This window comes from Rhododendron vialii, chromosome 1a (assembly GCF_030253575.1).
Source record: "Rhododendron vialii isolate Sample 1 chromosome 1a, ASM3025357v1".
Lineage (NCBI taxonomy): Eukaryota > Viridiplantae > Streptophyta > Magnoliopsida > Ericales > Ericaceae > Rhododendron > Rhododendron vialii.
Window position 1 is genome coordinate 35,232,693 of NC_080557.1, and position 26,261 is coordinate 35,258,953.

The 26,261-nt window shown below is 38.2% G+C and overlaps 2 protein-coding genes and 2 long non-coding RNA genes across 11 annotated transcripts; 2 read left to right on the forward strand and 2 right to left on the reverse strand.

The window, feature by feature from the left end:
- The first annotated feature begins 2,667 nt into the window (after nucleotides 1-2,667).
- LOC131307682 (28 kDa ribonucleoprotein, chloroplastic) lies at nucleotides 2,668-5,227 on the forward strand. Of its 2 annotated transcripts, XM_058334327.1 has the most exons (5): nucleotides 2,694-3,258; nucleotides 4,210-4,311; nucleotides 4,420-4,695; nucleotides 4,782-4,798; nucleotides 4,835-5,227. In XM_058334327.1, exons 1-5 carry the CDS (start codon nucleotides 2,764-2,766, stop codon nucleotides 4,872-4,874), a joined length of 930 nt encoding a protein of 309 aa, XP_058190310.1. In that variant the 5' UTR covers nucleotides 2,694-2,763; the 3' UTR covers nucleotides 4,875-5,227. The 2 variants fall into 2 exon arrangements, with proteins under 2 accessions (XP_058190302.1, XP_058190310.1); XM_058334319.1 differs by having other exon boundaries at nucleotides 2,668-3,258; nucleotides 4,782-5,227.
- Nucleotides 5,228-7,093: 1,866 nt separating this feature from the next.
- On the reverse strand, nucleotides 7,094-8,755 carry LOC131307691 (uncharacterized). The gene is made up of 2 exons (XR_009194199.1): nucleotides 8,347-8,755; nucleotides 7,094-7,800 (listed from the first exon to the last, which is right to left on the reverse strand). It is a non-coding gene; the product is annotated as an uncharacterized LOC131307691 (long non-coding RNA).
- A 4,714-nt stretch (nucleotides 8,756-13,469) lies between these two features.
- Nucleotides 13,470-25,178, forward strand: LOC131307696 (pentatricopeptide repeat-containing protein At4g01400, mitochondrial). Of its 7 annotated transcripts, XM_058334369.1 has the most exons (12): nucleotides 13,470-13,710; nucleotides 13,898-13,970; nucleotides 15,142-15,212; nucleotides 15,331-15,529; nucleotides 16,439-16,537; nucleotides 16,859-16,932; nucleotides 17,211-18,772; nucleotides 18,920-20,093; nucleotides 20,294-20,425; nucleotides 20,909-20,957; nucleotides 23,750-23,946; nucleotides 24,800-25,178. In XM_058334369.1, exon 7 carries the CDS (start codon nucleotides 17,423-17,425, stop codon nucleotides 18,701-18,703), a length of 1,281 nt encoding a protein of 426 aa, XP_058190352.1. In that variant the 5' UTR covers nucleotides 13,470-13,710; nucleotides 13,898-13,970; nucleotides 15,142-15,212; nucleotides 15,331-15,529; nucleotides 16,439-16,537; nucleotides 16,859-16,932; nucleotides 17,211-17,422; the 3' UTR covers nucleotides 18,704-18,772; nucleotides 18,920-20,093; nucleotides 20,294-20,425; nucleotides 20,909-20,957; nucleotides 23,750-23,946; nucleotides 24,800-25,178. The 7 variants fall into 7 exon arrangements, with proteins under 7 accessions (XP_058190352.1, XP_058190330.1, XP_058190356.1 ...); XM_058334347.1 differs by lacking the exon at nucleotides 15,142-15,212; XM_058334373.1 differs by lacking the exon at nucleotides 15,142-15,212 and having other exon boundaries at nucleotides 23,753-23,946.
- On the reverse strand, nucleotides 23,405-24,793 carry LOC131307738 (uncharacterized). The gene is made up of 2 exons (XR_009194208.1): nucleotides 24,282-24,793; nucleotides 23,405-24,167 (listed from the first exon to the last, which is right to left on the reverse strand). It is a non-coding gene; the product is annotated as an uncharacterized LOC131307738 (long non-coding RNA).
- Nucleotides 25,179-26,261: the final 1,083 nt, after the last annotated feature.

Here is a 26,261-nt window from a genome sequence, read left to right on the forward strand (position 1 = left end):
AAAAAACTGTTCGAAACTGTTCGGATCAAGCCTTTCCCGTCATTTTTTTTGCCGATTTCTCACTGGTATCCTTAAAATCACGTTCTGATCACATTGAGTGACTTGGATCATAAAAATTTGATCAGAAACTATGAGGTGTTTTTTTAGGTGTCCCTGGAACCGCCCCGATATATATATATCGGGGCGGTTCCGGGGACACTTAAAAAAACCCTTAAAAAAACACTTAATAGTTTCCAATCGAATTTTGATGATTCAAGCCGCTCAATGTGATCAGAACGTGATTTTAAGGGTGCCCGCGAGAAATCAGCAAAAAAAAAAGACCGGGAAGGGCTTCATCCGAATAGTTTTTTTATTGAACTTTATTGAACGGTCCAATAAAAAACTGCTCAAATCAAGCCCTTCCCGGTTAGTTTTTTTGCCAGTTTCTCGCAACCACCCTTAAAATCACGTTCTGAACACATTGAGCGGCTCGGATCATCAAAATTTGATCGGGAACTAAGAGATTAAGATTTGGAGTGTTTTTTTAAGGGTTTTTTTAAGTGTCCTCCGGAACCGCCCCGATATATATATATATATACTAGCATTTTTATAAACCACACACACATCCCCTCATCTTATAATCTTAACACATAAGCCTCAAATTCAAATAAACCCAACATTTTCCTCTTTTCCTTTCATTCATTGAATCATTTTTAATAATTTCTGATATTTACGGGTCCCTACACACTTCTTTCAATTGTTATATCTCTCTTAGAGCATCTCCACTCATTACTCAATTTTTTACCCAAAGTTGAGTAAAGTTTGGGTAAAAACTTGATTTGGTGTGAAGCAATCTAATGGGCAAATGCAAATCTAGGCATAAATTTGAGTAAAAGTTTCATTAATGGCATAGTTGTAAATTTGATGAGGAGAAAATAACCTTCAAAATTTGAGTAAGGATTTGGTTCAAAACAAATTTGGGGAGAAATTAACTCAAATTTGGTATGAGTTTGAGTAAGGAGTGGAGTGGTGTTTTAGGTGATTTTTACTCAAATTTGAGTAAGGAGTGGAGATACTATTAATGGTTTTGTTATGTCTCTCAATAGTTTGATTATACGGGTGCATATGGTAAGTAGGTGTGTATCGTACTATGACCCCTTTCTTAATGCAAATGGTGTCTCTCATGCTAGTCCACACCAATTTTTTCCCTTGTTCCACAAATATCCTTAAAAAAAAGAAATTAGTAGGAGAGCCAAATTGTAATGCAAAAAGAAACTCATTCACTTTCAAGCAAGATAAAGCAATTCGTAGTGCTTATTCAGTTATTTGTGCATTACTCAAGATCTAATTGTCAAAAACTCCCAACCACAAGGTCAATTTTGGGCCTGATGCTACAAGTATACTCCAAAAACACAACCCAAGATGGGGCTGAAAAAGTAAGGAAAAATGAAATAAGTTATGAGATGTGTAAATCTTCAAGAAAGTACAAACTTATTTCTCTTCTACATTCACTTTTTACACACAAGTGATAATTTGATAATTTCACGTGAATAAAATAAAAAAGAATACAAACAAACAAAAGGAGAGGTGGTTTAAAAAGAATAAGGAAAGCGTGAAAATTATTTTTCCATCTTAAATATATTTAGTGACCTAGTATTGGGAGATTTACCAAGGCACATCGTTCTTCCTTGCCCATACATAAAGTTAGGGCACATAGTTCCTTTCTTGCCCATGCATAAAGTTGGGAAGGTGTTCCAAGCACCACGTGGCAATGGTCCAATCCTGTCCAGTCTTGGCCAATGTGGGTTCTTTCGGGTCCAAAACAATGATCAGTATCGTTAACTTTCTAGATCTTGTTGAGAATATTGGCTCCGTAAAAAATCATGTTGATTGGATATTGTTTAATATCATCTCGAAACACATTAATCTTGTAAAAGAAAAAGATGTGCAACACTAGATTCTAACCCCTGAACACATTTTTCTGAAACTTAATGCATTTTGAAATGATATCAAACAATATCTGACAAACGTAATTTTTGATGTGGACAATGTTCTTGACGAGATCTAGAAAGTGAACGATTTCGATCAGTGTTTTGGGCTCGAAAAGGGCCCACAATTGGCACTGGACAAGACTGGACCATTGCTACACTGGATGCGAGCTCTCCCATGGTCAGGGCTGTCCCAAACTCTTTTCTACTTCACATTTGTGTGGTCTTCACGAACTTTGTGCGGGGATGTTCAAATCTATGGTGAGAACTATACAAATACGTGGTGAAAAAAGAGTTTGGGTCAATGTGTGGCCGCAGGCCCAAGGGCACTGTATAATTTTTCGAGTAAAGGGGAGTTCGTCTCTTAGGCCCTATTTGGAACCTTATGAAAAGAAAAGAAAAGAAAAGAAAAGAAAATGAGAGAGGAAATTTATTATTCACTAAATTTGAAATTTTATTTTCTTATCTTTTTCTCTTCCAACCTAATATAGAAGGGGAAATTTTTTAATTTTCCTTTTTTATCTTTATTTTTCTTAAGTTTCAAAAGTTTGAAACTCAAGGAAAGGAAAGAATCTTTATTTTTCTTAAGTTTCAAAAGTTTGAAACTCAAGGAAAGGAAAGAAAGAGAAAGAGAGAAGAAAATAAATATTTAAAGTGTTTTCCTCCTGTTTTCTCTCATTTTTCTTCTGTCTTTTTTCCTTTCCGTAGGTTCTAAACGGAGCCTAAGTTTAACCCGCAGATAATTATCCGGGTTGGACCGAGAGGGACGCTGCTGTGGATCTATCTGGATGTGGATATGGTGGTTATAGTGTCTGCGGCAGCTACTACCATTGCACCCGAGTCCAATCTCTGGACAATGGCCACCCTTTCTTTTACACCACCGCCGTCTTCTTCTCTTTCCTCCCTTTCGTCCTCTTTGCCGCCTTCTTCTCACCGCCCAATCCTCTCCTGCTTCCTCTCCCCCTCTCACTCCTTATCCAAATCTCACTCCTCCAGACCATTTTCTTCTTCTTCTTCTCTCATTTGGTATACTCTCCCAAACAAGTCCAGGTCCACTTCTTTCTCAACTCTTGCACTTGTCGATCAGCAAGAACCACTTGTCGATGAACAAGAACCATTTGCAGCGGCAGACCCAATTGGAGATGACGACAGCCGCGACGATGGTTCGGTTCCCGATAATAATACTCTGTTGAAACCATGTGAACTAGATGTGTGCAATCTTCCCAGAAGCTTTGGGACGGCAGAGCTTGAAGATTTGTTCAAGCCCCATGGAACCGTTCAGTCAGTTGAGGTAGTGCGGCCTTCTCTCCGTTTTTTTCACACTCTTCGTTTACTTGCCATTCATTTTACCGTGCAAAATGCAACTTGTTTAGCTATCTATCGATATTTAATCAAACTGGTCTTTCGCAGACATGTAGTTTTCTGCGTGTTCAGTAAACTGACGGATTGTAGGTTTGGTATGGGCCCACAAAATGAGAGTATGGAAGGATATGTAGAGATGGGGCATGGGGAGGAGCTTGAAAGAGGGAAAGCATCCCAACCCACTAAAATTCACAAGAAAAAGGACTGGGAGCGCGATGGCAGGGTGGGAATTGAGAGCGGGAGCAGAGGGGTCCTGTAATCCTTCTGATTAGGTGACCAAGGTTTCACTACCTGTATGAGGAATACCTATTAACATTGGGTATTTTCGATAATTTAATTCGGTTTTGCTAACCTCCGCCTTTTTTTTTTTTTTTTGAAAAAAAACCTCTGCCCATAAGGCGTAGGATAATATGCACATAATTCCAAACAAGTTTGGATATCAATGCATATCTCACAGATATTAATACACTTTCACAAATATCAATACATCTTTTTCGGATATCAATGTACTTTTTAACTATTATCCTATACCCTTTAGGCGGATGTTAGGATAATCCATTTTAATTTTTCAGGGCTCTAGTGTTTTTATATGTTAGGAAGTTACTATTGGCATTGGGTTTTTTCCTATATATTTGCTTTTATGGGGTTTAGTCACTTTAGTGTTTTAGTCATTGAATGGCAAAATTGATGGCTACTTGTATTCTACTTTTTTCATGGTGAAGTTTCTCTGCTATTGATTGCCCGTGGAGGCTTTAAACTGAACAAAGTCAACACTCTCTGTTCTTCTGCCATCTTTGCTTGTTTTCTATTTCCGTCATAACACTTACAATTTGAGTTTTGGACTATTTCTAATCCTGATTTTTATTTGACGGGTATGTAGATTTCACGAAATGCAGAGACGGGTATCAGCCGAGGATGTGGGACTGTGACAATGAGCTCAATAGGCGAAGCCAAAGATGCAATTGCTGCTCTAGATGGTTCTGTATGTGTGCTAAATATTCCCCAATCCAACTCTCTATGATTAAATTAGTGCCATTTCCCTTGGTTTCTTGTTATGTTTTTTATTCGAGACGATATGCTTGCTATGAAGGATGTCGGTGAGCGTGAAATGCGAGTAAAGTTTAAGGCCATGAAGCCATTCTATCAAAAGAACAGTCAAATATATGAAGCCCCCTACAGAATCTATGTTGGCAACCTTGCATGGCGCGCAAAACCTGAAGATTTGAAGAGCCATTTTAGCAAATTTGGGACAGTAAATAGTGCGAAAGTATTATATGATCGTAAAGATGGAAAGAACCGGTGTTATGGATTTCTTTCCTTCTCCTCACCAGCCGAAAGTAAGGCTGCAGCATCTTTGAGTGGAACAGTTGAGTATATATGTTCCCCACATTGTACTTCATTTTTATTTTCAGTACATATGTTCACATCTCTCATTGATTCTCTTGCCTGCAGGAGTTTTTGGGTAGGACAATGCTAATTAGAGAAGTTGTCTATCCAAAAAAAAAAATGCTAATTAGAGAAGTTGAGCAGAAGATTGAGCCTTGAATTGTGTTTTCCATTGCTCAGTATCATCTGTATGGAGTTTCTTGCAATGATAAAAAGTTAGCTTCTTGTGGCATGCTTATTTTGCTGAAGGGTGAAAAGGTAGATGACAAGGTATATCATTGGCACGTCTCATATTTTTCGTTTCATGTTTTCAAGTGTCATTTTCGGGAACTTGTCAGATCTATATTAGTATTTGTCAACTTCCCATCCTGAGTATCAGATTAGAGGCTATTCTAGGTACAAGTTTATATTATCTAGATATTCAAATGTATTATTTCCGATCATCATACATGATGTTAGTGCTATAGTATATCATATGCCATGGTGAAATTATCAGTTTCTTTGTTGGGGCATTTGTGCTGTTGACATGTTTGAGACGTAAGCGATCTCAAAACTCTGCTCTGGTTTAGCTGATATCCTTGTGTTGCCCTGTTGCACGTATGAATTACCTTTACTTTCTGCCATATGAAGAAGAAACATTATATGCCCTCGGTGGGTGTTTTCAAAGTTTTTTGTCTGGTTTATTTACTGTGGAGCAATGATCCAAAGCATCCTACAAGCACATATCAATCGACTATGGAGTGATTAGCTGAAGATGCGAGCTTGCGTACATACACGAGTTTTTCCAACAATCACAATGTTCCACATGTATTAACTTGAGCATTTTTATATCCTGGTAATTAGTCTCATTGGCCATTTTCTACGATTTTTGTTCTTGACTGAAGCAAGATAACCCTCCATCAGAAAGTGGGTTTATAGATTATGAGCCCTGCACATTCAGCGAGACAACCTCATTGGGAAGCTATGTAAAGAAAACATGGACTCAGGCACATGTCTAAGTATTCTATTCATCCAATTCTCATGGCTCTAGGACACTAGTAATTTCATATTTTCGTAATGTTATTTTTTTTTATCAGCTATTTTCGTAATGTTCTTTTATAGGGTAAGATGGTGTTTATGAACTAGTAGAATGCATTTTATGCGTAAAAGGAAAGTTCTGCGACATAGTTATCTAACCTGACTGTGTTAACATACAGTAGGGTACATGACCAACTAGACATGTTGAATGTATGCCCGAAATCTGGACTTCGGGAGTAGTCATCTAGGTTGTAACAAAGGTGCGTTGTCATCTCTGCCATCTTCCAATCTTCGGCTCTTAGAGACATGAATTGAGGGAACTTGTGGTTTTATTCGTTGTCGACTCTTCCCAATATGTTCTCTCTGCTTATATGTACTCAGCATTCTTGCTGATTTTAGTAATCCCAAGGCTAAAATAGTGGAGATAAATCAATTTCAATGAACTATATGTTCAGTTCTAATATGGATTAATCTTTTTCGTAAAGTCAAATAGCTGTCTTCTTAGTTGCTCCAAAGTTTTTTCCTTGTAGGCAATCTTAAACGTAAAATAGACCCTAAGCGGGACAAAGACGAGATGCATACTAACCAGAATTAACCGTACTTGCATTGCCGTCTAAAGGTTCAGCCCCTGTGGATTGAATCCTCGAAGTTGTCTAAAGTTGAGCAACAAGAGGGACTATTGTATGCTTTTGACTCATTTGTAGCCGTATTTAAAATGTTAGTTTGGTTTGATGTTTGGAACTCGCCAGTGAATTGGTAAATGTTAATTGGTTTGATGTTTGTAGATGTGATAAGAATGAAGTTTGGTTTGGTCTACGGAACTCACTAGCCGGTATAATCTTGTGTTTTTAGCGCGATGGTATATTCACGCCAGGGTTTTTGTGAACATCAGCTCTCTGCCAAATGAACTTGATCAGGGCAGTGAACTAGCTGAGGGGAGATAGTATGGGATGCAAAGGAGTTTCTTGCTTTTCTGATGGAGCTATTCATTTGTGTTATGTTCATGGTGATGAGCTGTTAAAATTCTCTAGTTTATTGATCAGCATCTTTTGTTTCGTTTTGCTCACCAATCCTGAATCAATCTGTTTTAAGTGGAAATTCCTGTTGTTGTGTACGTCATTTGCAGTGATTGTCATCAACAATTTTCGTTGTGGGTATTGCTCGGGTGATTTCCCACTTCATTAATAATTATGAGGGTCACTTAAAATGAGGTTCATTTATCCGGCCCAGAATAGGATTAATTCGGCATGGGCTACATAACCCTCTAGTAGTTTACTAGATAAATTGACAGTAAGTTGGATACTTTCGGCTCAACAAGCGAAACCCGGTGGTTTCTTGGTCACGTCCAGTTACAACTAAAGTTCCAAAATTCAAATAGTAGTAGTAGTATAAAAGCACCTCTCATCCCAAAACGAGAGAAGGGGGGTTTCGTTGCTCATTACAAGTAGATACACTAGAGACTCCACAGGGTGTAAAATCGCTGAACGGCATAAAGCTACATCAGCAGTCATTTCATTCTTACCATTCTTTGGTACATCAGCAAGAAACGTTGCCCAAACTTTCTCGTTTATTTTCCTCGTGTTTGTTTGACTTGCAGCCAATTCATTTCTAATTTATGGCTTACTTTGATGCCCACAACCTTTGTTGGACTCGGTTGAACAGGAGCGTAAATTTACGTCTATTTTACGAAGTCATTTCTCATTTTGTAAGCCAGTATATTATTGGGCAACAAACGACAGAATGGAAAGATTAACAGAGAAGAGTATCCCAGTGGCTGCGGGTCAGCTAACCAGGGCCTTCGAAAAAGAGAGTCCTCACGACCTGATGTTACTGCATCAAGTTACCATCCCACCACTGCGGCTGCTTGACCAGTGCAACCATGTATACCTACTTGTTCTCGTTTGACCTTACGTTACACAAGAGGCAATTGTTTGTAGATTGAAGCCGAATGAGATGATTTCGTTTGCTCACCTTCACAGTAGACGAATCCGGATCAATTCTTTTCACTTTCAACTTCGCTTTTCCATCTCCCCATATTTCTACCAGTTGGAAAAGGAACTTGGACACGCTGCATATTTTCAGACAAATGTTAAAAGACATAATCCTTTTTAATGTAAAAATGAACCACAAGTGTTCTAGCATCCATTTTAGTAGTAGTAAGTAATTCGACGCAGGAACAAAAGTTTTCTGTCATATCCTAACACTACCGTCGCCCCTCTACTTTTTGCCTATATAGGAATACCTTTTTGGTGTGATAAGGAGAAAAAAAAAGAGTCACATTCCTCAATTCTGAGTCTCTAAAACTCCAATACAACTCTTCCCCAAAAAAGAGAGGGCATAATCTTCCTAGAGTCATGGCCAAGCAGTAACTTGGCTTCATTTGGCAAATTGGCATGCTAAGGAAGAAATCGAGTTTGATTTTTAATGTCTAACCGGAGAAAGAAAATAGACGAGATTGTTTATAAACAAGGCCTCCCAGGAAATGGTCTACTAAAGAATTCGGACATAATGTTTTATCAATAACATGTTTTATCGGATTGAAATTTTTTATTTTTTTTGAGAAACCAACCAAAAAAGAAGAAGAAGAGAAGGATCGTTTAAAGAGAAGACTGACCTTTTATTACAAGAAAAGCCAGAGCCAATATTACAGGGAGGAGAGGAGGACAGGAAAGGAGTTAACTCAGAGGATTTTTAGGAGGGTAATCCAAAACCTGAGTTCCCTTTTTTACAGACTCAGACCTATTTATAAAAGACTCAAGGACTAAACTCAAATGAAATACAAATGAAATTTTACTAAAATTACACTCAAATTTATTAGGATAATGCCGGGTACACAAGGGGCTCCATCGTCACATGCTGATTATTGAGTGTACTGTGCTTCCCATAATTGGTGCTACTATACAACCCTTTATTGGTGGAGTAGTTGGCCGAAAGTTATTTTGGCTGTATTATTAAGTCATTGATTCTGATTCTTTTCTTTCTCTTTTCTGGAGACCAGCTGTGTAGTCATTATCTTTGTCATGTTATCCCGAGATCTCCCAGAGTGGGTTCAGTTGATGTATTACTTTCGTCTTCATAGGGGTCTTGAGATTCTCCTGCTAGACAAGTAAAAGGATTGTTGTCTCCTTCATTACTTATTGCTGATGTCATCGATACATCATCGGCAGTTTGATGAACAGATTGCAAAAATTGATCTTTCATAAAATCCATTGTTTTGATCACAATTTCATCATTTGACAAAGATGGAGTTTTTGCCTTTATTTGAGCAGAAATTTCCAAAAGAGGATTTTTGATTGAAGGTTTTTTCCTCTGCTGCAATTGCTGTTTCAATTTTTGATTTTTCAACTTGATTGTTGAAACCATTTCTTCTATTTGAACGGAATTCCACCACTTGTACTAGAAAATTCTTTGGAGTATTGGTAGTCCTAAATTGTTGGTTCCAATTTGAATATCTCATCTCCAAATCCATGGAATTCCAAAATTTGCCATAGCTTGAAGGAAGGATTTTCCTTCTGGAATATTTTGCCCCCTTGATTGAGACTAAAGTTGTATGAAGGTCTCTACTTCCTTCTGTAATTCTTGAGGAAGATAATCTGCACATGGTCCAAATTTAGACCACCAGACAATAAACCAATTTGAAAAATCATTTTGTCCAATAAGATTTGGACATAACTTGAAAAACCATGAGTGTTTTCTCTTTTGATTTTGATAATAAAAAGCTTTTGTCAAAGCTTCAATATAGTCCCAGTAATTATACTGGATTACTGAAATCTCATTTTCAGTCTTGATTGACAAAGATTTTGATCTTTGTAGGTGAATTCCCCACTTTTGAGCTAGCAAAACCATCTTAATTATGACTTTGCTATAACTTATTGGTCCATTTTTCTGGCCGATTTTGCTGTCAAAAGTGTAGGCAATTTCCACTGAACCAGATTGTATAAGCATTACTTCATAGAATGATTTGTATTTTCCTTCGGGGACTAGATGACTCATTATATCCATATACCAGGACTTAATTTCCCAGTGATCATCTTTCCGTTGTTCATCCTATGATTCCAGGATCATAATTGTCTCAGTTGTTTCTGATGTTTTGAAAATTTCTTCAGATTGGACCACTTCCTTGATTGAAAGTGATGATGATGCTAAGGCTGCATCCTAGAGAGAAGGAAATTGGATTTTTTGAGCCTTCAAGTAGGCTTCAACATCAGCTTAGGTGACTCTTGGTTTACCCTTTCCCCGAGGATTATTTCTCCATCCACGTCCTTGATCAGAAGGTCAATTCATGCTGCAAAATTAAGCACCAACCAAAATATTTAGTTTATTCTGAAGACACCGAATTGATAACTGAAGGAACTTAATTTCTCAATCCTGATCATCATCTGTTCCATTTTCTTTATAATGGCGATGCTTCTCTAGCATGTATATATCTTATTAAATTACATTTTTTGTGTGGACGTTTGAGAATAGTCATTTCAAAGTCTGTTTGGAAAACATTTCTCTGTAATTTCAGCCATTGCTGAAAAATAATTCTCCTAAGGACCATTTTACTATCCTCGTGTGCCATTAGGCTGCTAGGATCCTTAATTGCCCTTCCAATTCGGCAATTCGCCATCTATGATAGGCCAAATTTATCCTATAAATATGAATTGACATATCAGTAATACTATTTAGATATCTTATCCGATTTTTATAATATCTGATTCCTTGAGGAATAATTTAAATTCTGCTAAGAACCATTTTATGAAGCTAAAATATCTAATTTTCTAATTAGTTGCATTTATCCCTGCAGAAATTCACGAGTAAGAAAATCAGGGAGAGAATTATTTTCTCCTTTAATATATTCTATATCAAAATCAAATGCGGACAATTCAGACTGCCATCTAGCAAATATTTGTTTTGGAGCAAGGTTTTTAATATCTTGTTTTAAAACCTGCTTGACTGCACTACAGTCTACTTTAAGAAGAAAGTGTTGATTCAGTACATCATCTTGAAATTTGTTTATGCATTTAACAATAGAAAAGAATTTCTTTCTTTATTGTGCTATAATTAGCTTGAGCATTCTTAAAAAGTCCAGAAGTGAATCTAATCAATTCCTCCTTCAAAGTATTTGGATTGTATTGCTTCAAAATGCCTCCATAACCAACATTAGAAGCATCTGTTTCAACAATTTTTCTCCATTCAGGATTTGCAATTGCTAAGCAAGGCAGCTGTTTTGCCTTTAATTTTATCTTTTGGACAGCCTTAGTATGACGCTCTGTCCAAGGAGGAGGGTTCTTCCTAAGAGTCTTTCATATAAGGGAGCCGAATCCTGGGCTAATTCCTTATAGTAGTCTCCCTATATAGTTAAGACTTCCAAGAAACCTTTGCAATTGGGTTTTATCTCTTATTTCATCCAAAAATTTAGAAGCAAATTCTATGCTCCTATCTATAGGGATAATTTTCCCTTGGTGGATATTATGTCCTAAAAATCTAACATTAGTCTGAAACAATTTCATCTTGGCAGTAGAAACCACCAAACCATTCTTTTTAATAACATCTTTAAAAATTCTAAGATGTTTAATATGCTGGTCTGTCTATGTTCTGAGAAAAAATTAGAATATCATCTATATAACAAATAGCAAATTCAGCATAAGGATAAAAAATATTATTCATAATATTTTGAAATTCTGAAGGTGCATTTTTCAGACCAAACGTCATTACATTCCATTCATAATGTCCAAAAGGAACAGTAAAAGCCGTTTTGTAATGATCAGATTCTTTTATTTGAATTTGCCAGTAACTTGATTTTAGATCAAATTTAGAAAAAATAATTGCTTTATCCAGTCTATCGAATAAATCCTTTTTATTAGGGATTGGATATCTTATCCACATTAGAACTTCATTAAGAGGTTTATAATTAATAAAAGCTGGCCATAGACGGCTAGACAGCCTACGTTTTTATTTACCCCAAAAAAAAAAAACATGTTTTATCAATAAAATTTGAATGCTTAATGTTTTATCAATAACTTGTTTGATTACACCTTCCCACGTTTAATTTGTTTCTGGATTTTAAGTTAACGATCTATGTATATACGTATGTACAGGCCAAAAAAAAAAAAAAAATAGTTAAACAGTTGAAGATGCATTGTTGTTGTTGATAGTATTTCTCTTACGATCCTCTTCCAAGCTTAAAATGTAGCTTCTGATTAGTTTGATTAAGCAAGGTTCATTACTATAATTTGCTCATTCTAGGGGCAACATATGTTTCACAACTATTTTGAATTGTCCCTTTTATTCTAATTAACCATTGATATATGTGGTCTGTTATGTTATACTCCCTCCGTCCCAGATTCTTAGTCCTATACGGTTTTACGTGCAATTTTCAATTGCTTATATCTTTCAATGTGTATTATTTTTTATGTTTTTGAAAACATTGTTTTATAGAAATAATTGAAATCTATCAAACAAGATTCATATTGCATATTTTAAACAATATACATTGAGAGATATGGGCCATTAAAAATTACATATAAAACCGTAGAGAATCAAGAATTTGGGATGGAGGAAGTATCTCATTGAGGAACATGTAAACATATGTAGGGCCGGTCTAGAGTTTTTGGAGGCCCCTAGAAACTCTCCAAAATGAGGCCTCCCATTGAAAAATAATACTCCTACACGTATCACAAACGAGACTCATGCACCGATGAAGCCTTCCATCTCTTCAAGGATGACTAGGATTTCTTTGATCAAAGGGTCAAGATAAGTTCTCCAAAACATTCCTAATAAATAAAGAGTCGAGCTATTTGCAACTACAAATTTTCTATATGTAACCGTTTTAAAATAAATCACTTTCGAACAAAAATGCCCTTTAAAAAAATGGACAAAAATACCCTTAAGATTACTAAACACAACCCACCCATCTTCCTCCCTCCCTCCCTCCCACCGGTTCCACCATAGTCACCATTTTCCTCCCCTCCCACCATGATGTTGTTAATCGCGCATTAGAGAAATGCATTATACGAAGCATTTATGCATTTGGAATCTGCATTTTTAACAGGAAAAAAGACATCATGTATCTTCAAGATGCGTTATAAAGGGTTCAGATATTAGAATATGAATTTTGTAAACATTTTCAAGTTTTAAAATCCGAAATTTTTAAAAATTTTCAGAAATGTGTATCCGAACATGTCGAATTTTTTTTTTTTGAAGAAGGTGGTGTTGGAGATGGTGGGACGCAACTGGTGGTGGTGTGGCAATTATGGAGGTGGTGGTGGTGACGTGGTGTGGCGTTATTGGGTGTGGTGGTGATGGGCCAGTGGTGTGGCGTTGATGGGTGTGGTGGTGATTGGCTGTTGGTTGTGTACATGTGCTGGTATTGGGTGGTGGTGGTGGTGGTGGTGGTGGTGGGGGTGGATGGTGGTGGAGAAGAGAGAACAGTGACACAGAGAAGGGGGATGGGGAGGAGATGGTTGGTAGGAAGGGAAGATATTTTTGAAAGTTTATGGATATTTGTTAGGTTGCATTTAGGAAATTATTATAAGATTTGTAAGTTAAATTTAAAACAGACTATGCATAGAAAATTTGTAGTTGTAAATAGCTATGCCCTAAATAAATAGGTTAATTTTTCTTCCTACTACATTATACTCCTACAAATGGGAACGACCTACTTGCCCCAAAACGGCACCGTTTTCGCATGCCAGCACCATTGCCAACCCGCCCCCCCCCTTCTTCGTTTGGACTCGGATCCTCTCCCCATATTCTCCTCCCTCCATCTACCGCACCTTTTCACCAAAATATGCCAGTGAATTGAATGAGGGTTAGAGTTTCTTCTTTCCTGTGATCACAAAATTTTGTTTTTCCTTCTACCTTTCAGCGAAGGAATCAAATCCTAACAACTCGATGAATATCGTTTCGAAGAAATAGATTTCAAATCGACGAACATCAACATCGACGTTGGGTTTTTTTCGACGAATCGAATGGAAGCTAGGTTTCTCCTCAGGTTTGGGTTCTTCAGGCTCCCTTACTCTTACTTTTCGTGTTTGAAATTTTTTTTTTTAGTTCCTCGTCTATTTTCTATTGCCCTAGCCAAATTGATGTTTGTAGATAGCGACCATCGCAGGTTTTTAAATTCGGTTTCTAAAAATTCTGCTCTCAACTGATTTTTTTGGGTTCCATTTTGATTTCAGTTTTGAAAGTTCCTCCATGTCATGAAGGAAAGTGTTGGGAGTTGGATTGGGTTCGTCTCTGTGTGATTCTCAGGTAAATAGGCACACCCTTCTGTTTCTTGCCCTTAAACTTTATGTAATGTAATTCTTTTTGACCTGATATAATTTTGCTTTCTTTGTGAAAAATATACCATAAAAAACCTTTCTAATTAGCCTCAAAGGAGTTGATAGCACCTAAGAGGTTTCGAACGTGAGATCTTAGGAGGGAGCAAACCTCTATGTCAGACCACTAGGCCAACTCCTTGGGGTTGACATTTTGCTTTGTTCCTCAGCCAAGATGGTACCATTTGTTTGTGTTTATATACTAGAGCCCGATGTTTACGTCTAGAAGAGTTTGTACAGATTCTAATCGAATGTGTAAACAATCTGTTCTGTTCTGTTCTGTGTATGGTAATTAGTTGTTGTGGCTTGATTGCCGCCGTTTCTTGTTTGTTTGTCGAGAAAAAGAGAGAGGAGGAACTTTAAACACCAGAATAGATAAACTATCCATTCTAGGTTTAATTTCTGAAAAAGACAACATTTTTCCCTATTGCTAAGCAAGGGGGTAAAACTTTTTCTATTTGTTTGTGTTTACGTACTAGAGCCCGGTGTTTGCATCTAAGTGAGTTTGTGGTGATTGGAATTGAATGGAGGTACGATATGTTTAGTTCTGTATTTGTTAATTATTTGTTACGGCTTGATTGCAAATTTGGTTTTATTTCCTGGAAAAGGAGACGTTTTGCTCTGTTGCTAAGCCAGGATGGTGAATTTGTTTTACTTACTAGATCCTGATTTTTTTTATTCGTTCCTGATGTTTGCATCTATGTGATTTGGATAGATGATCATGAAAATACATGTTTATGATGTGTTACAGGCTACAGCTTGCTTGCTGTCGTCATTGTTTGGTTGCCGAGATCAAACTTATGATACCAGAAAAGAGAAACTGAAACTTATGATACCAGAAAAGAGAAACTATCTAATATTATGGTTGATTTGGTTCAATATTTGAAAAATTGTCATTTTGCAGTGTAGACAAGCCAAGATGATTTGATTAGATCCAATCATATTGACTTTCGCTGAGTAGTGAAAATAAGTAAAAAAATGATTGGATTAGATTATCATTGTTCATTTTGCTCCTCAAAGAAAATCAAAGTCAGAAAATACTGGGTATAAGTTTTTTTGCTTTCCTATGTTTTCTCAGCAACAAAACTGAGTGTTGTTTTCAGATTGATGAAATTTAGAAGTTTTGAAAGATAGCTGCTATGCTTATATGTCAGCCGTCAAAGGTTGAGAATTGGTAATTTACCTTTGAGAATTGGTAATTTAACGGTTTCTGTTGTTGAAGTGCAAATACTTTGTCAATTTGGTTTGACATTGGGACGTGGCTGATGTCATGGTGTTTTGGTATCTATCAGTTGTGCCGGTACAGTTTCGGCATTCGTTAAAAGAGCTAGAGGAGCAGAGGGTAGCAAATTTGGATCATATATTTGGCAAAGAACCCATTAGGATAGTTACACCTTCAACTGATTCTGAAGTTGCAACTTCGAGTCTTGGAAGGATGTTGTTTGCTGCACAGAAAGCACGCTGCTGGCTCATCAACACAAGGCAATCCAGGTATACTTTTACATAGGTTAACCTCTTGTGTACCCCATCACAAACAATATGCATACATATATGTACGTATATGTATGGAGATTCTTAGGTTACCCTATTTGTTGTCTCTATTGTTTTATAATCATTTATCAGTTCGGATATTGTAAGAAGAATGTCGAACTAGGCACGTTTCTTGTTTACAACTGGGTCGGCTTCCCTTATCTTTCTTCCTCCTTCCCTCATCCCTCCCCTTAAAAAGTAATGTTTTGGACATACTGTTTATCAAATGTGAGAGAAGTAGAACTATACATTTTACTGCTGAAGATGATAGATTGCTCAAGGACTCGATGGAAAGGAAGGCTTCTAATTCGGTAATGGTTGGCAATGTGTTGCATTCCTATCAAATGGTGCAAACAAGAAGCCAGAAGCCATCATTTCTGTATTCAATGTATAAGCCCCACATTGCTTGGCCCTAATTTAGCTATGTGAATATGTTTTGGTTCTTCTCCAGAAATCACATTTTATATGAGCTGTGACATAGTTATCACAAGCCTGTCGAATGTTGAGCCCCCTTAACGCAGGATAGTTGTTCGACATGAGTAAGATTTCAGGGATACATCTGGTAGCCACCATGCAAAGTAGTTCTCTGTAGGATATCATTGTGAATCATGTAAACATGGAAAATAATCTTCTTTGGTTGAGTTTCTCCATTCAACTGATTGTGTCATGCAGCTTTTGCTTGCCGCCTGCTTCTAGCCATTTCCAACAAAAAAATATTTCTTACTTCTTCGATGGCTACTTTTTGCATACATCTGGTACTAATTTGGAAATTAATCTTTTCTTTCCCTTAGTTTCAACACTTTGCTGTTGAAGTTTTCTTCTCATGTCACATTAGGAATGTCAGATTTGACATGGTTTCATATGTTGCAGGTATTGATGAATATCTTATCCACACGAGGAGTATTTGAGCAAGACGCGTGTCTGGATGCTTTAATCTCAATAATGCTCGATTCATCTGCCAACCAAATGGTAGACATTGTCCCATCTCTCTGTTTAAAGTTTCCATTACCACTAAATGAGGCATCCATACAAGTTCTGAGACGAATTAGTTCTGAATAAAGTTCTTAAGCTACGGTCTTCCTTTTCAGAATATAAGGTCTTAAGATTCAGTGTAGAGCTATTATTTATGAAACTAACTTGTAGAAATGCCCTTAAAATGTAAGTAGTCCTTCAGATGTTTGGATTCAGAAATGCGAAAATGTATGTACTTATTTATTTTGCTATCTACAATGCCTGCATATTAAATTCTTTTGCTACCTGCATATTTAATTTTTTGGCAATAATATATAGGATTTTGAGGTGTGCAATGGCATTGAGGAAGTCGCTATACTCATAAAAGACAAACAAGTAGAAGAGAATTTGAAGTATTTTTCTACCCAGGCTTCGGTTTCCCCCCATCTTATTCCTGCCTTCTTTATGGTCAGTTAAGATATTTACTCCAATGGTGCTCTCGTTTATGTGAACTAAATTACTAATTTGTGAACTGGCCTTTTGTTGGAACAATTCTATGCATTCTTGATCAGTACTGTTTACCTTTTCCTGGTGTTGGGATCGAGAATTTCAGAACTATTAGGAAATAGTCAAGGGATGTGTAAGCCATAACTATTTCACCATAGTTTTAACTTGGATCTCTTTCATGCAGATTTTTATTACACCAATTTCATTAAACGATGGGCATGATACTCATGCTGACTTGCTGAGCCCGAGGCCACCCACCTAGTTCTTCCCTGTGAAACTGTCATCACCATTCCACTCCGCCTCCAAATCTCCAACTCTCTCTAGCCCCCATCAATATTCTCAATACGAAAAACAACCGACAAAAAACAGGGACCATAATTACCAGCACCAAAACCCATGAAATCCCCACCTCTCCAAACCCCACTCCCACCCCCATCCCCGTCCCAAATCCACAAACTCATCTCCTCCCAACACGACCCCCTCCTAGCCCTTGAAATTTTCAACCTCTCCACCTCCACCCACCCCACCCTCCGCCACCCACCCTCCACCTTCCACTCCCTCATCCTCAAACTTGCTCGCCACCGCCACTTCTCCCTCATGCACAACCTCCTCTCCCTCCTCCACTCCCAAAACCACCCTGTTCCCCCCTCCCTCCTCTCCCACCTCCTTCGTATCTACTCCCGCTTTGACCTCCCCGAACAAGCCCTAACCACCTTCCACACCTCTGTCCTCCGCCTCAACGCCAAGCCCCTCCCCAGACACCTCAATCTCCTCCTCCAGCTCCTCGCCTCCCGCCGCCACCTCCTCCGCCCCGCCTTCGACCTCTTCAAGTCCGCTCAGGATCGCTACTGCGTAACACCCAACGCAAAATCTTATAATATCTTGATGAGGGCATTCTGTTTGAACGGGGATTTGAGTGTTGCTTACTCCCTGTTCAACCAAATGCCTGAGAGAGATGTCATGCCGGATGTGGAGAGTTACAGGATTTTGATGCAGGGTTTGTGTAGGAACAGTCAAGTGAACAGGGCTGTTGACTTGTTGGGGGATATGTTGAATAAGGGGTTTGTGCCGGATACATTGAGTTATACCACGTTGTTGAATAGTTTGTGCAGGAAGAAGAAGCTTAAGGAGGCGTACAAGCTTCTTTGTAGGATGAAGGTTAAGGGTTGCAACCCTGATATTGTACATTATAATACTGTTATTGTGGGGTTTTGTAGGGAAGGTCGTGCTCTCGATGCTTGTAAGGTTTTAGAGGATATGCCCTCGAATGGGTGCTTGCCAAATCTGGTTTCGTATAGGAGTTTGGTTGCTGGGTTGTGTAGGCAGGGTTTGTATGATGAGGCAGAGAATTATGTCAAGGAAATGACGTCCAAGGGGTTTTCTCCACATTTTTCGGTGTTTCATGCCATGATCAAGGGTTTCTGTAATGTGGGTAAGGTTGAGGAAGCTTGTGGGTTGTTGGGGACAATGTTGAACCTTGGGGAATCTCCTCATGTTGATACTTGGATGGAAATTATCCCGAGGATTTGCGAGGTGGATGAAATGGTTAGAATGAGAAGTGTTTTGGAGGAGATTTTAAAGGTGGAGGTAATGCCTCACACGAGAATAGTTGAAGCAGGTGCTGGTTTGGAGGAATATTTGATCCGGAGGATACGTCATGTATCAAGACGCGCTTGAAAGTTCTTTACTGCTAATTTGGTTGAACATGCTTAAACCTTGAACCTTGGCGAACCACAGGGTTTTCAGGTATGAACCCTGAGGTTTCTGTTTGTTGTGTTTTCCAGTTTGTCATTAATTGCTGTCAAATTTCCAACAGATGACTTAAAATAGTCAAACAAAAAATGTCTGATCCCTAAAGAACTTCTGATTTTGTTGGTGTACTGTGATGATCAGATAATAGTTTCTCTCAGGATAAGTTGACTCTTTATTTGGTTGGAAGAGGAGGGTAACGATAGGGTATTGCATGGTTAGGGATTTGGCAGCTGTAGTTTTTGGGATCCCTCTTTGAGGTTAAATTGCTGTCTGCATAGAGAAATTTGATCCTTTTGTTAGAATAATATAGCTGTAAGGGCTGGCTTTGGAGAGCTATTTAGAATCTGATCGCCAGGTGGCGGTGCCACCTATGGCGCCTTCCCGGGTGGCCGGAGGGTTATCACATTGTTCTGCTAGTTTGGGAATCTTCTTCCAAGGAGATGGAAATTCTCAGACTCTGGGAACTTCTCACTTGAGCTCATCTCTTGGGAACTCATCGAATTCAATTCCAGGAGCTGGACGTTCGAATCTGGTGCCCGTTTCTGGAGACGCGAGTAATACGATCTTGAACAGTGTGGTGAGCTCGTGGCCAAGTGTTGGGGCGAGTTCATTGGTTACTGACGCCAACTCAGGCCTTTCAGGTGGTCCCCACCTGCATAGAAGTGCCAGCATCAATGGAGAATCTTACATGCGCCTTCCAGCATCACCCTTGTCGTTTTCATCCAATAATATAACTTCAGGCTCATCGGTCATGGACGGGTCCTCTGTAGTGCAGCAGAGCTCCAATCACGATCCAAACTCCCAACAGATTCCACAACCGCAGCAAGGGAATCCCAGTGCTACATCCTTGCCCACATCACGAATGGGCCAGGTTTCACTTCCCGGTGTCCCACTTTTCCACTCTGGGTCTTTTTCAGTCAGGATCCCAATAACGCAGAAAAAACCACGATTGGATATCAAGCAGGAAGATGTCATGCAACAGCAGGTTTTCCAATATCTGCTGCAGAGACAGGACTCCATGCAGCTGCAAAACCACAATCCTCAATTGCAAAACCACAATCATTTTCAAGCTTTGATTCAGCAGTAGAGGCTGCGGCACCAGCAGCAACAGTTTCTGCAGTCTATGCCACCAATGCAGCGAGCCCACCTACTGCAACAGCAGCAGCAGCAACAACAACAGCTGCAGTTGAGACAACAGCTTTAACAACAGGGAATGCAACCTATGTCTTCCATGAAACGGCCCTATGATAACAGCGTTTGTTCACGTCGGCTCATGCAGTACTTGTATGAATACCACAAGCGGCAACACCCTCCTGTGAGTTGATTTCTTTTGGACTCCGTCTAGCAGATCTTACTTTCTTGTTGTTTTGTTTTCACACTTTATACCAGAAGACCAGTTCATGATTGTCTTGTCTTGTTTATAATCATACTCAATCTTGGATAGTTACGTTCAGATTTTGTCTCTCACTGAAGTGGGTTTGTTGTGACTCTTCTATGACATGTTTAACTTAACAGGCCAATGCTATTGCCTGTTGGAGGAAGTTTGTTACAGAGTATTACTCTCGGCATGCAAAGAAAAGATGTTGCCTGTCACACTATGATAATGTTGGGCATCATTCACTAGGTGTTTTTCCCCAGGCTAACATGGTCAGTTTCTTTTTTTCCAATTTGTGATTTGGATGCATAATAAATCATACTTCACATGTATAACTAATGATATGCATATTTCTTTATTGGTGTATTTATAATAAGTTTTTCATAGTTATATCATTACACGTGTATAGGGCTATCTGCTACACTAGCATTTAAGTTTTATCTATCCTAAAACAAAATGATTTGCGATAGTTGTAGGTAATGCTAAATTACCAATGCCTTGTGCCATGTTTTCAACAAGGCAATGCTTGCCCCTTTATGTTCTCTAGACATTTGGAAACCTATTCATTGAAAAATAAAAAAACATCCATTGATATTATTTGTGTGGTAAAGACATTGGCGAATAACAATGGTAGTAGAAGGATCAATGGATATCACTGAGTTTGTGGTGTATCTCCCTTGTGTGAATTCTTCTCCTTCCATCCTTGTTTTGGCATTTCTCACTAGGAAATAGGGGTGTGTCCTTTTTCTGTTCAGGATGCTTGGCAGTGTGACATTTGTGGTTCAAAATCTGGACGGGGATTTGGTAAGTCCATGAAGAGTTTTTTCGCTGGTGAATTATTATATCGAAACAGCTGTTCTGATGATTTATGATTGTGCTGCATGTTTTGCATCTTTCAAGCCATATGTTTTGGGGAGTTTTGACTACCCCTCAGTTGTAAGTTCATGTAGTAACTAGTAATCATACATGACAAATAATTACATTGAAACTTTGGAGTTACTTGGACCAACTTGGACAATTGCTTGTCCTGCACTAGGGTCCTAGGTGAACACACGTAAGTTATTTACCTAAATGGTCTCGCTTAAGACCATAAAAAGGGGACGATCATCATCTAGAGTTGCCCATGACGTTACCGTCTATCACGGTCGTACCCCATCTCCACAATTCAAACTTGGCCCATTCAGGTAACCAAATGATCCACCAAGGCCCAAATGGTAACCTTGAAATCACAGGGCCCATTTAGTAACCCTAGCGCTAACCATGGCATCACAACAATATCACATCTCACAACCTCCTTTGCTGAATCAAATTTCCTTTAACTTAAGCAACATCTATTGTTCTCTCATCGTAAACCACAATATAACAATCCACAATATATCTTCAAAATAAACTTCAAAACCAAGATGTAACCAAATCATGAGAACAACAATTGATAAGAACGTTCAAGTAGCATGTATAGTGTTTGGATTTGTCCTTGTGACTTTTGGGTCATTATGTTTTGACACATAAGTTTGTTATGTGTCTTTTAATAACTTGGGCATTGAAATGTTGTATTTGTAGACCATAGGGGTATTTTAGTAATTTGTCACATTGAGGGTTTTATGTAATCTTTAATCAAAACCTAATGGTAATATAATAATTTGACCATGGGTAAGGGTAAGTTGGTAAATCGGCTAATTATAAGGATAACATGGTATACTAACCTAATTCGGGGATAATAAGGCAAATAAGATAAAATATAAGGGTGTTATAGTAATTTAGTAAGTTTCAAGACTAATCTAGTAATTTGATTATAGACTATGGTACTTTGGTCTTTTGGCCTAGGTGAGCTTTTACTAGCCTTTTAAATTAAATCTATCTCCCTAACGAGGTTTCATGTTATCAGTCATTACACAAAACTAATAATTTAAAGTAAGGGTATTTAGGTCATTTCGTTTACTCTTAATGGTAAGGTATTTAGATAATTAAGTTTTGAATGTTAATATTAGTCGTTAGGAGAGGTCGTGACTTTAAACTCCAAGGTCTAGCATTAATATACAATAAAAGTTCTTAATGAGGCTAAGTTCCGCTAAGATTTTTGAGTTTTTTCTTGTTGTCCTTATTCAATTTTTTTTTTTTCCGTTTGTCATTTTTGCGCCTAACTTTTGTGGATTATTGATTCGTCAAGACGAATCGGAAAAGTGAAAAATTATGACTTTCATCCATATATATTTTGAAGTATCTAAGACAAAGCCCAAAAAGCAGATCACAGGTTACTATTTTGCATTGAAATTCATTTGAATGACTTTGTGATCCAAATCTCCTCTAGAAGTATAAGAGATCCAATGGTTGTGATGTCTTATGCCAAAAAATAGGTTTAGCATTATTGGAGCATTTTTTTTTTCCAAATTGTAGTTAAGCGGAACTATAGCATGCCAAAAAATAGATTTGGCCATGAAATGGCTCAAACCATTAGAGATACTTTAACACATTAAACAACATAAAAACTTTAGAAGGTTACCCATTTGTCGGGATGATGCCTTGCACACCGAATAAGGCAGTAGATTCCTCCAGAGTGTGTGTAGAGTGGATTTATGCCGCCGGTATATTCATGACTCTGATGGAACATCACTTGATTCAATGGGGGTGATTTTTCCCTAAGTTTGTTACTATCTTATGCCAATCCTGCATACTTGGCATGGAAAATTGAGGTTGATCTAGCAATGTATTTTGAAATGTCTTCAAATCTTGGAGGGAGAATTTTTCTACATTATTCATAAAGTCATCGCTCTCCCTCCACTTGTAAAATAGTGGGGCCTGGCAAGTAAAAATGCTCAGTAGCTTAAACAATAGGGCTGAGCAAATAAAAATGCATAGAATCTTTCAATTTAGGCTTCTGAGCATTTTAATTTGCCGAGCTCAAGTGGAGGGGGATGGATGACTTTATGAATAATGCATAAAAATTCTCCCTCCAAGATTTGAAGACGTTTCAAAATACTTTGCTAGATCAACCTCAATTTTCCATGCCAAGTATGTTGGATTGGCATAAGATAGTAACAAACTTGTGGAAAGATCTCACCCATTGAATCAAGTGATGTTCCATCAAAGTCACAAATATACCGGCGGCATTAATCCACTCCACACACTCTGGAGGAATCTATTGGCTTATTCGGTGTGCAAGGCATCATCCCGACAAACGGGTAACCTTTTAAAAAATTTATGTTGTTTAATGCGTTAGAGTACCTCCAATGGTTTGAGCCATTTTTTCACGACCAAATCTATTTTTTCGCATGCTACAGTGTCATTTAACTAAAATTTTGAAAAAAAATGCTCCAATGGTGCTATATTTTTGGGCACAAGACATCACAACCATTGGATCTCTAATACTTCACCTAGCGATTTGGATCACAAAGTCAATGCAAAATAGTGATGCGGCAACAAATGGCTTTGCCAAAGCCATTTCCTAGGCCAAAATTCTTTGGCAAGCACAATGACATACAATTGGACTGCATATTTTGTGAACGTTTGCCAAATAATGACTGGGGCAAGAAAAATAGCTTCTCATTGGAGATGCTCTTATGTGGCCTTTTTGTGAATCATCTTTTCAATCTCTCTAGAAGGGAAGTGATAAAACTCTTCAGTGGGCGGCGATGGACGATATGTTGGAGATATTTCCAGCAGCGATTCCAAGTATCTATGAGAAAATGAAGGATGTGTATGCATTACCACAGCCGAGCTTTATGACTCCATGGACTGTATACCTGAAGAACACCTTGTTGAAGTAGTGGAAATTTGTGTTGGGTTGGGAACTTGGGTATGGTATTCCCTCTGACAGTAACAGTTAGATTTTCATTCCAACAACAGTTATTGGAACCCAGATTGCCTAATGTTTTGCTGCTTTATTTTTTTTTTCTTATTTCTTTTCTTGGTCTTCATGTCACTGTCTTCTTATCACATTGATTTCCAGTTAGACTAAAGCTGAATTTCATATGTCAACGTGGTGCCAATTCAAAAGATGATTTGAGATCTTGTTAACTCTTTTTTTTTGTGGGAAATGATAATGCCGAAACTGTTTTTGTTGGTGCCAAAACTCTAGTGCACAAAAGGCTTGTACCATGTGCAATGTACAAGACTTTTATGCATTATCACTACCCTTTTTTTTTTGAACTTCACTGAGAACAAGCCACTCAAATTTCATGATAAATGAAAAGTTGAAGGATCTAATTGTTGGTCAATTTGTTGGATGATATTCCTCTTCCTTTTCCTTTCGCAAACCAAATTGAGTTTGAGAATTTTCATAAACCTCCATGAAACGCCAGTACTAGGGTTTACATGCTCGCGTTTGGGAGGATTCTTGATTTGAAGGATTACAATTACATTGTTATAAAGCTTTCCAAAAAGCGAATGATTTTTGTACTCCCATTTTGTAAATTTTTTTTGCCGTTTTTCCCTTATTATGTGAAATTACAGTACTTTGCATTCACATAGAAATTCTTGAATCACTCTTTGCCAAGTTTTTATGGGTACCTTCGTAATTGGTATAAACAAGGACAAAAAGGAGGGTATTTGTACAATAACTGAGTGTTGGAGTCATTCACCTTTCCAGAATACTGAACTTTCCTTGGACTTGTCCGTTGAGTTCACACTTTCTTGTGTACATTTTGTAGGTTTGTGGTGTCCGAGAAAAGCGTGCTGATATGTTTGGTTGGCAGCAGAGGGTAAATTACAGAAAGCAAGTAAAAGTCACCTTTATGTTTCTTGATCCCTAAACACAATTCACAGGATTTCGGGTTTTGGAGGGTTTTTGCTGGTTCATCCTAGCAGTATTTCCTTTTTGTTTTCATTTCACTGAAGAAGAATCATTGCATTCTTTGAAAACTTTTAAAGTTCTTATATAGTGACAGGTTAGCCATCTGTTCTTGAGCAAGTTGTTTAATAACAATTTGCAATTTTCTTGCTACAACACATTCAGTTGCTTCTAATAGCTTTGTATCCACTATGACATACATCAATCTGATAGTGAATTCAACTTTTGACGTACATTTCTATCCCCTAGTCCAATTTGTTTCCACATTCTCGGGAAATCTTATGGACTGCAGAAAACTGCTATATGTAAGTGCATTGACTGGATGGAAATTTGCCAAAAAGTAACCCAATTCAATTCCGTGCTGTAAGGGTGTCACATCTTGAATTGCCCGAGAGCTCAGCTCCAGACATTTTATAGGAGAGTTTACAGTAGGCATGGACATTATAGAAGATTTTACAGAAGGCATGGAAGTTTGAGTAACGATGGATCTCAAGCCCTTTACAAGGTGCGAACAGCAGCTTCCTGGAAAAATCATCAGGACCATCTCAAGCCCTTTACAAGGTGCGAACATTTGTCTAATTTCGTCTTCAACTTAAACATTTGTCCAATTTCGTCCCTCATGTTTAAAATGTGTCAATTTGGTCCCCCGCCCCTAATGCCATCCGTCTTGTCCGTTAAAATTGAGGGCATTAGTGGTATTTCACCCAAACACTACAACAAAATGAAAAAAAAAAACCAAAAAATATCAAATGGATAGTAGCTTTTTGTCTCTCTCTCTCTCTCTCTCTCTCATCGTTAAACCCATTCTCTCTCCCTCTCATACATATAGGGCTAATTACCAGAAATTGTACAAGATATTTACTTTCAAGATCTTGGAGCAGAACTTTGGGGTTTCAAGGGAGATGAAGTCAGTGAACGCCTGGAGCGACGGGGAGGCAGTTTGGCTGTTTGTGTCACCGGCTCGTGGCAGCTAGAGGTTTTGTGGGCCGGTGGTTGCAAGCAGTGGTTGTCACTTGTCCGGCTGTTACAAACCCAGCAACTCCGCAGCCACACGCTCCCTTCAAACAGTGCGTACGGGCTTTTCCAGTGACGAAAACGATCGTCTCAATGAGATGCACAATACCCACTAGTCAAAGTGAATTTCCGAACTACTTCTTTTCGGACCAGAAAAAACTAGTTCGTCAACAATTGGTATGCATGGAAGAGGGATTGGGTAAAGTCCATAGGTTTGGGGAGGTGGGTTTTATTTGGGTTGGAGGGGGAGTGGATGTTCCATGGGTGACCAGTTGAGAGCTGTCAGAGAGAGAAAGTTGGAGTTTGGG

Coding starts and splice junctions, on each gene's coding strand:
- LOC131307682 (XM_058334319.1), top strand. CDS start 2,764: ATGGTGGTTATAGTGTCTGCGGCAGCTACTACCATTGCACCCGAGTCC. Junction 4,312..4,419: donor TTGCTGCTCTAGATGGTTCT/GTATGTGTGCTA, acceptor CTTGCTATGAAG/GATGTCGGTGAGCGTGAAAT. Junction 4,696..4,781: donor CAGCATCTTTGAGTGGAACA/GTTGAGTATATA, acceptor TCTTGCCTGCAG/GAGTTTTTGGGTAGGACAAT.
- LOC131307696 (XM_058334369.1), top strand. CDS start 17,423: ATGAAATCCCCACCTCTCCAAACCCCACTCCCACCCCCATCCCCGTCC.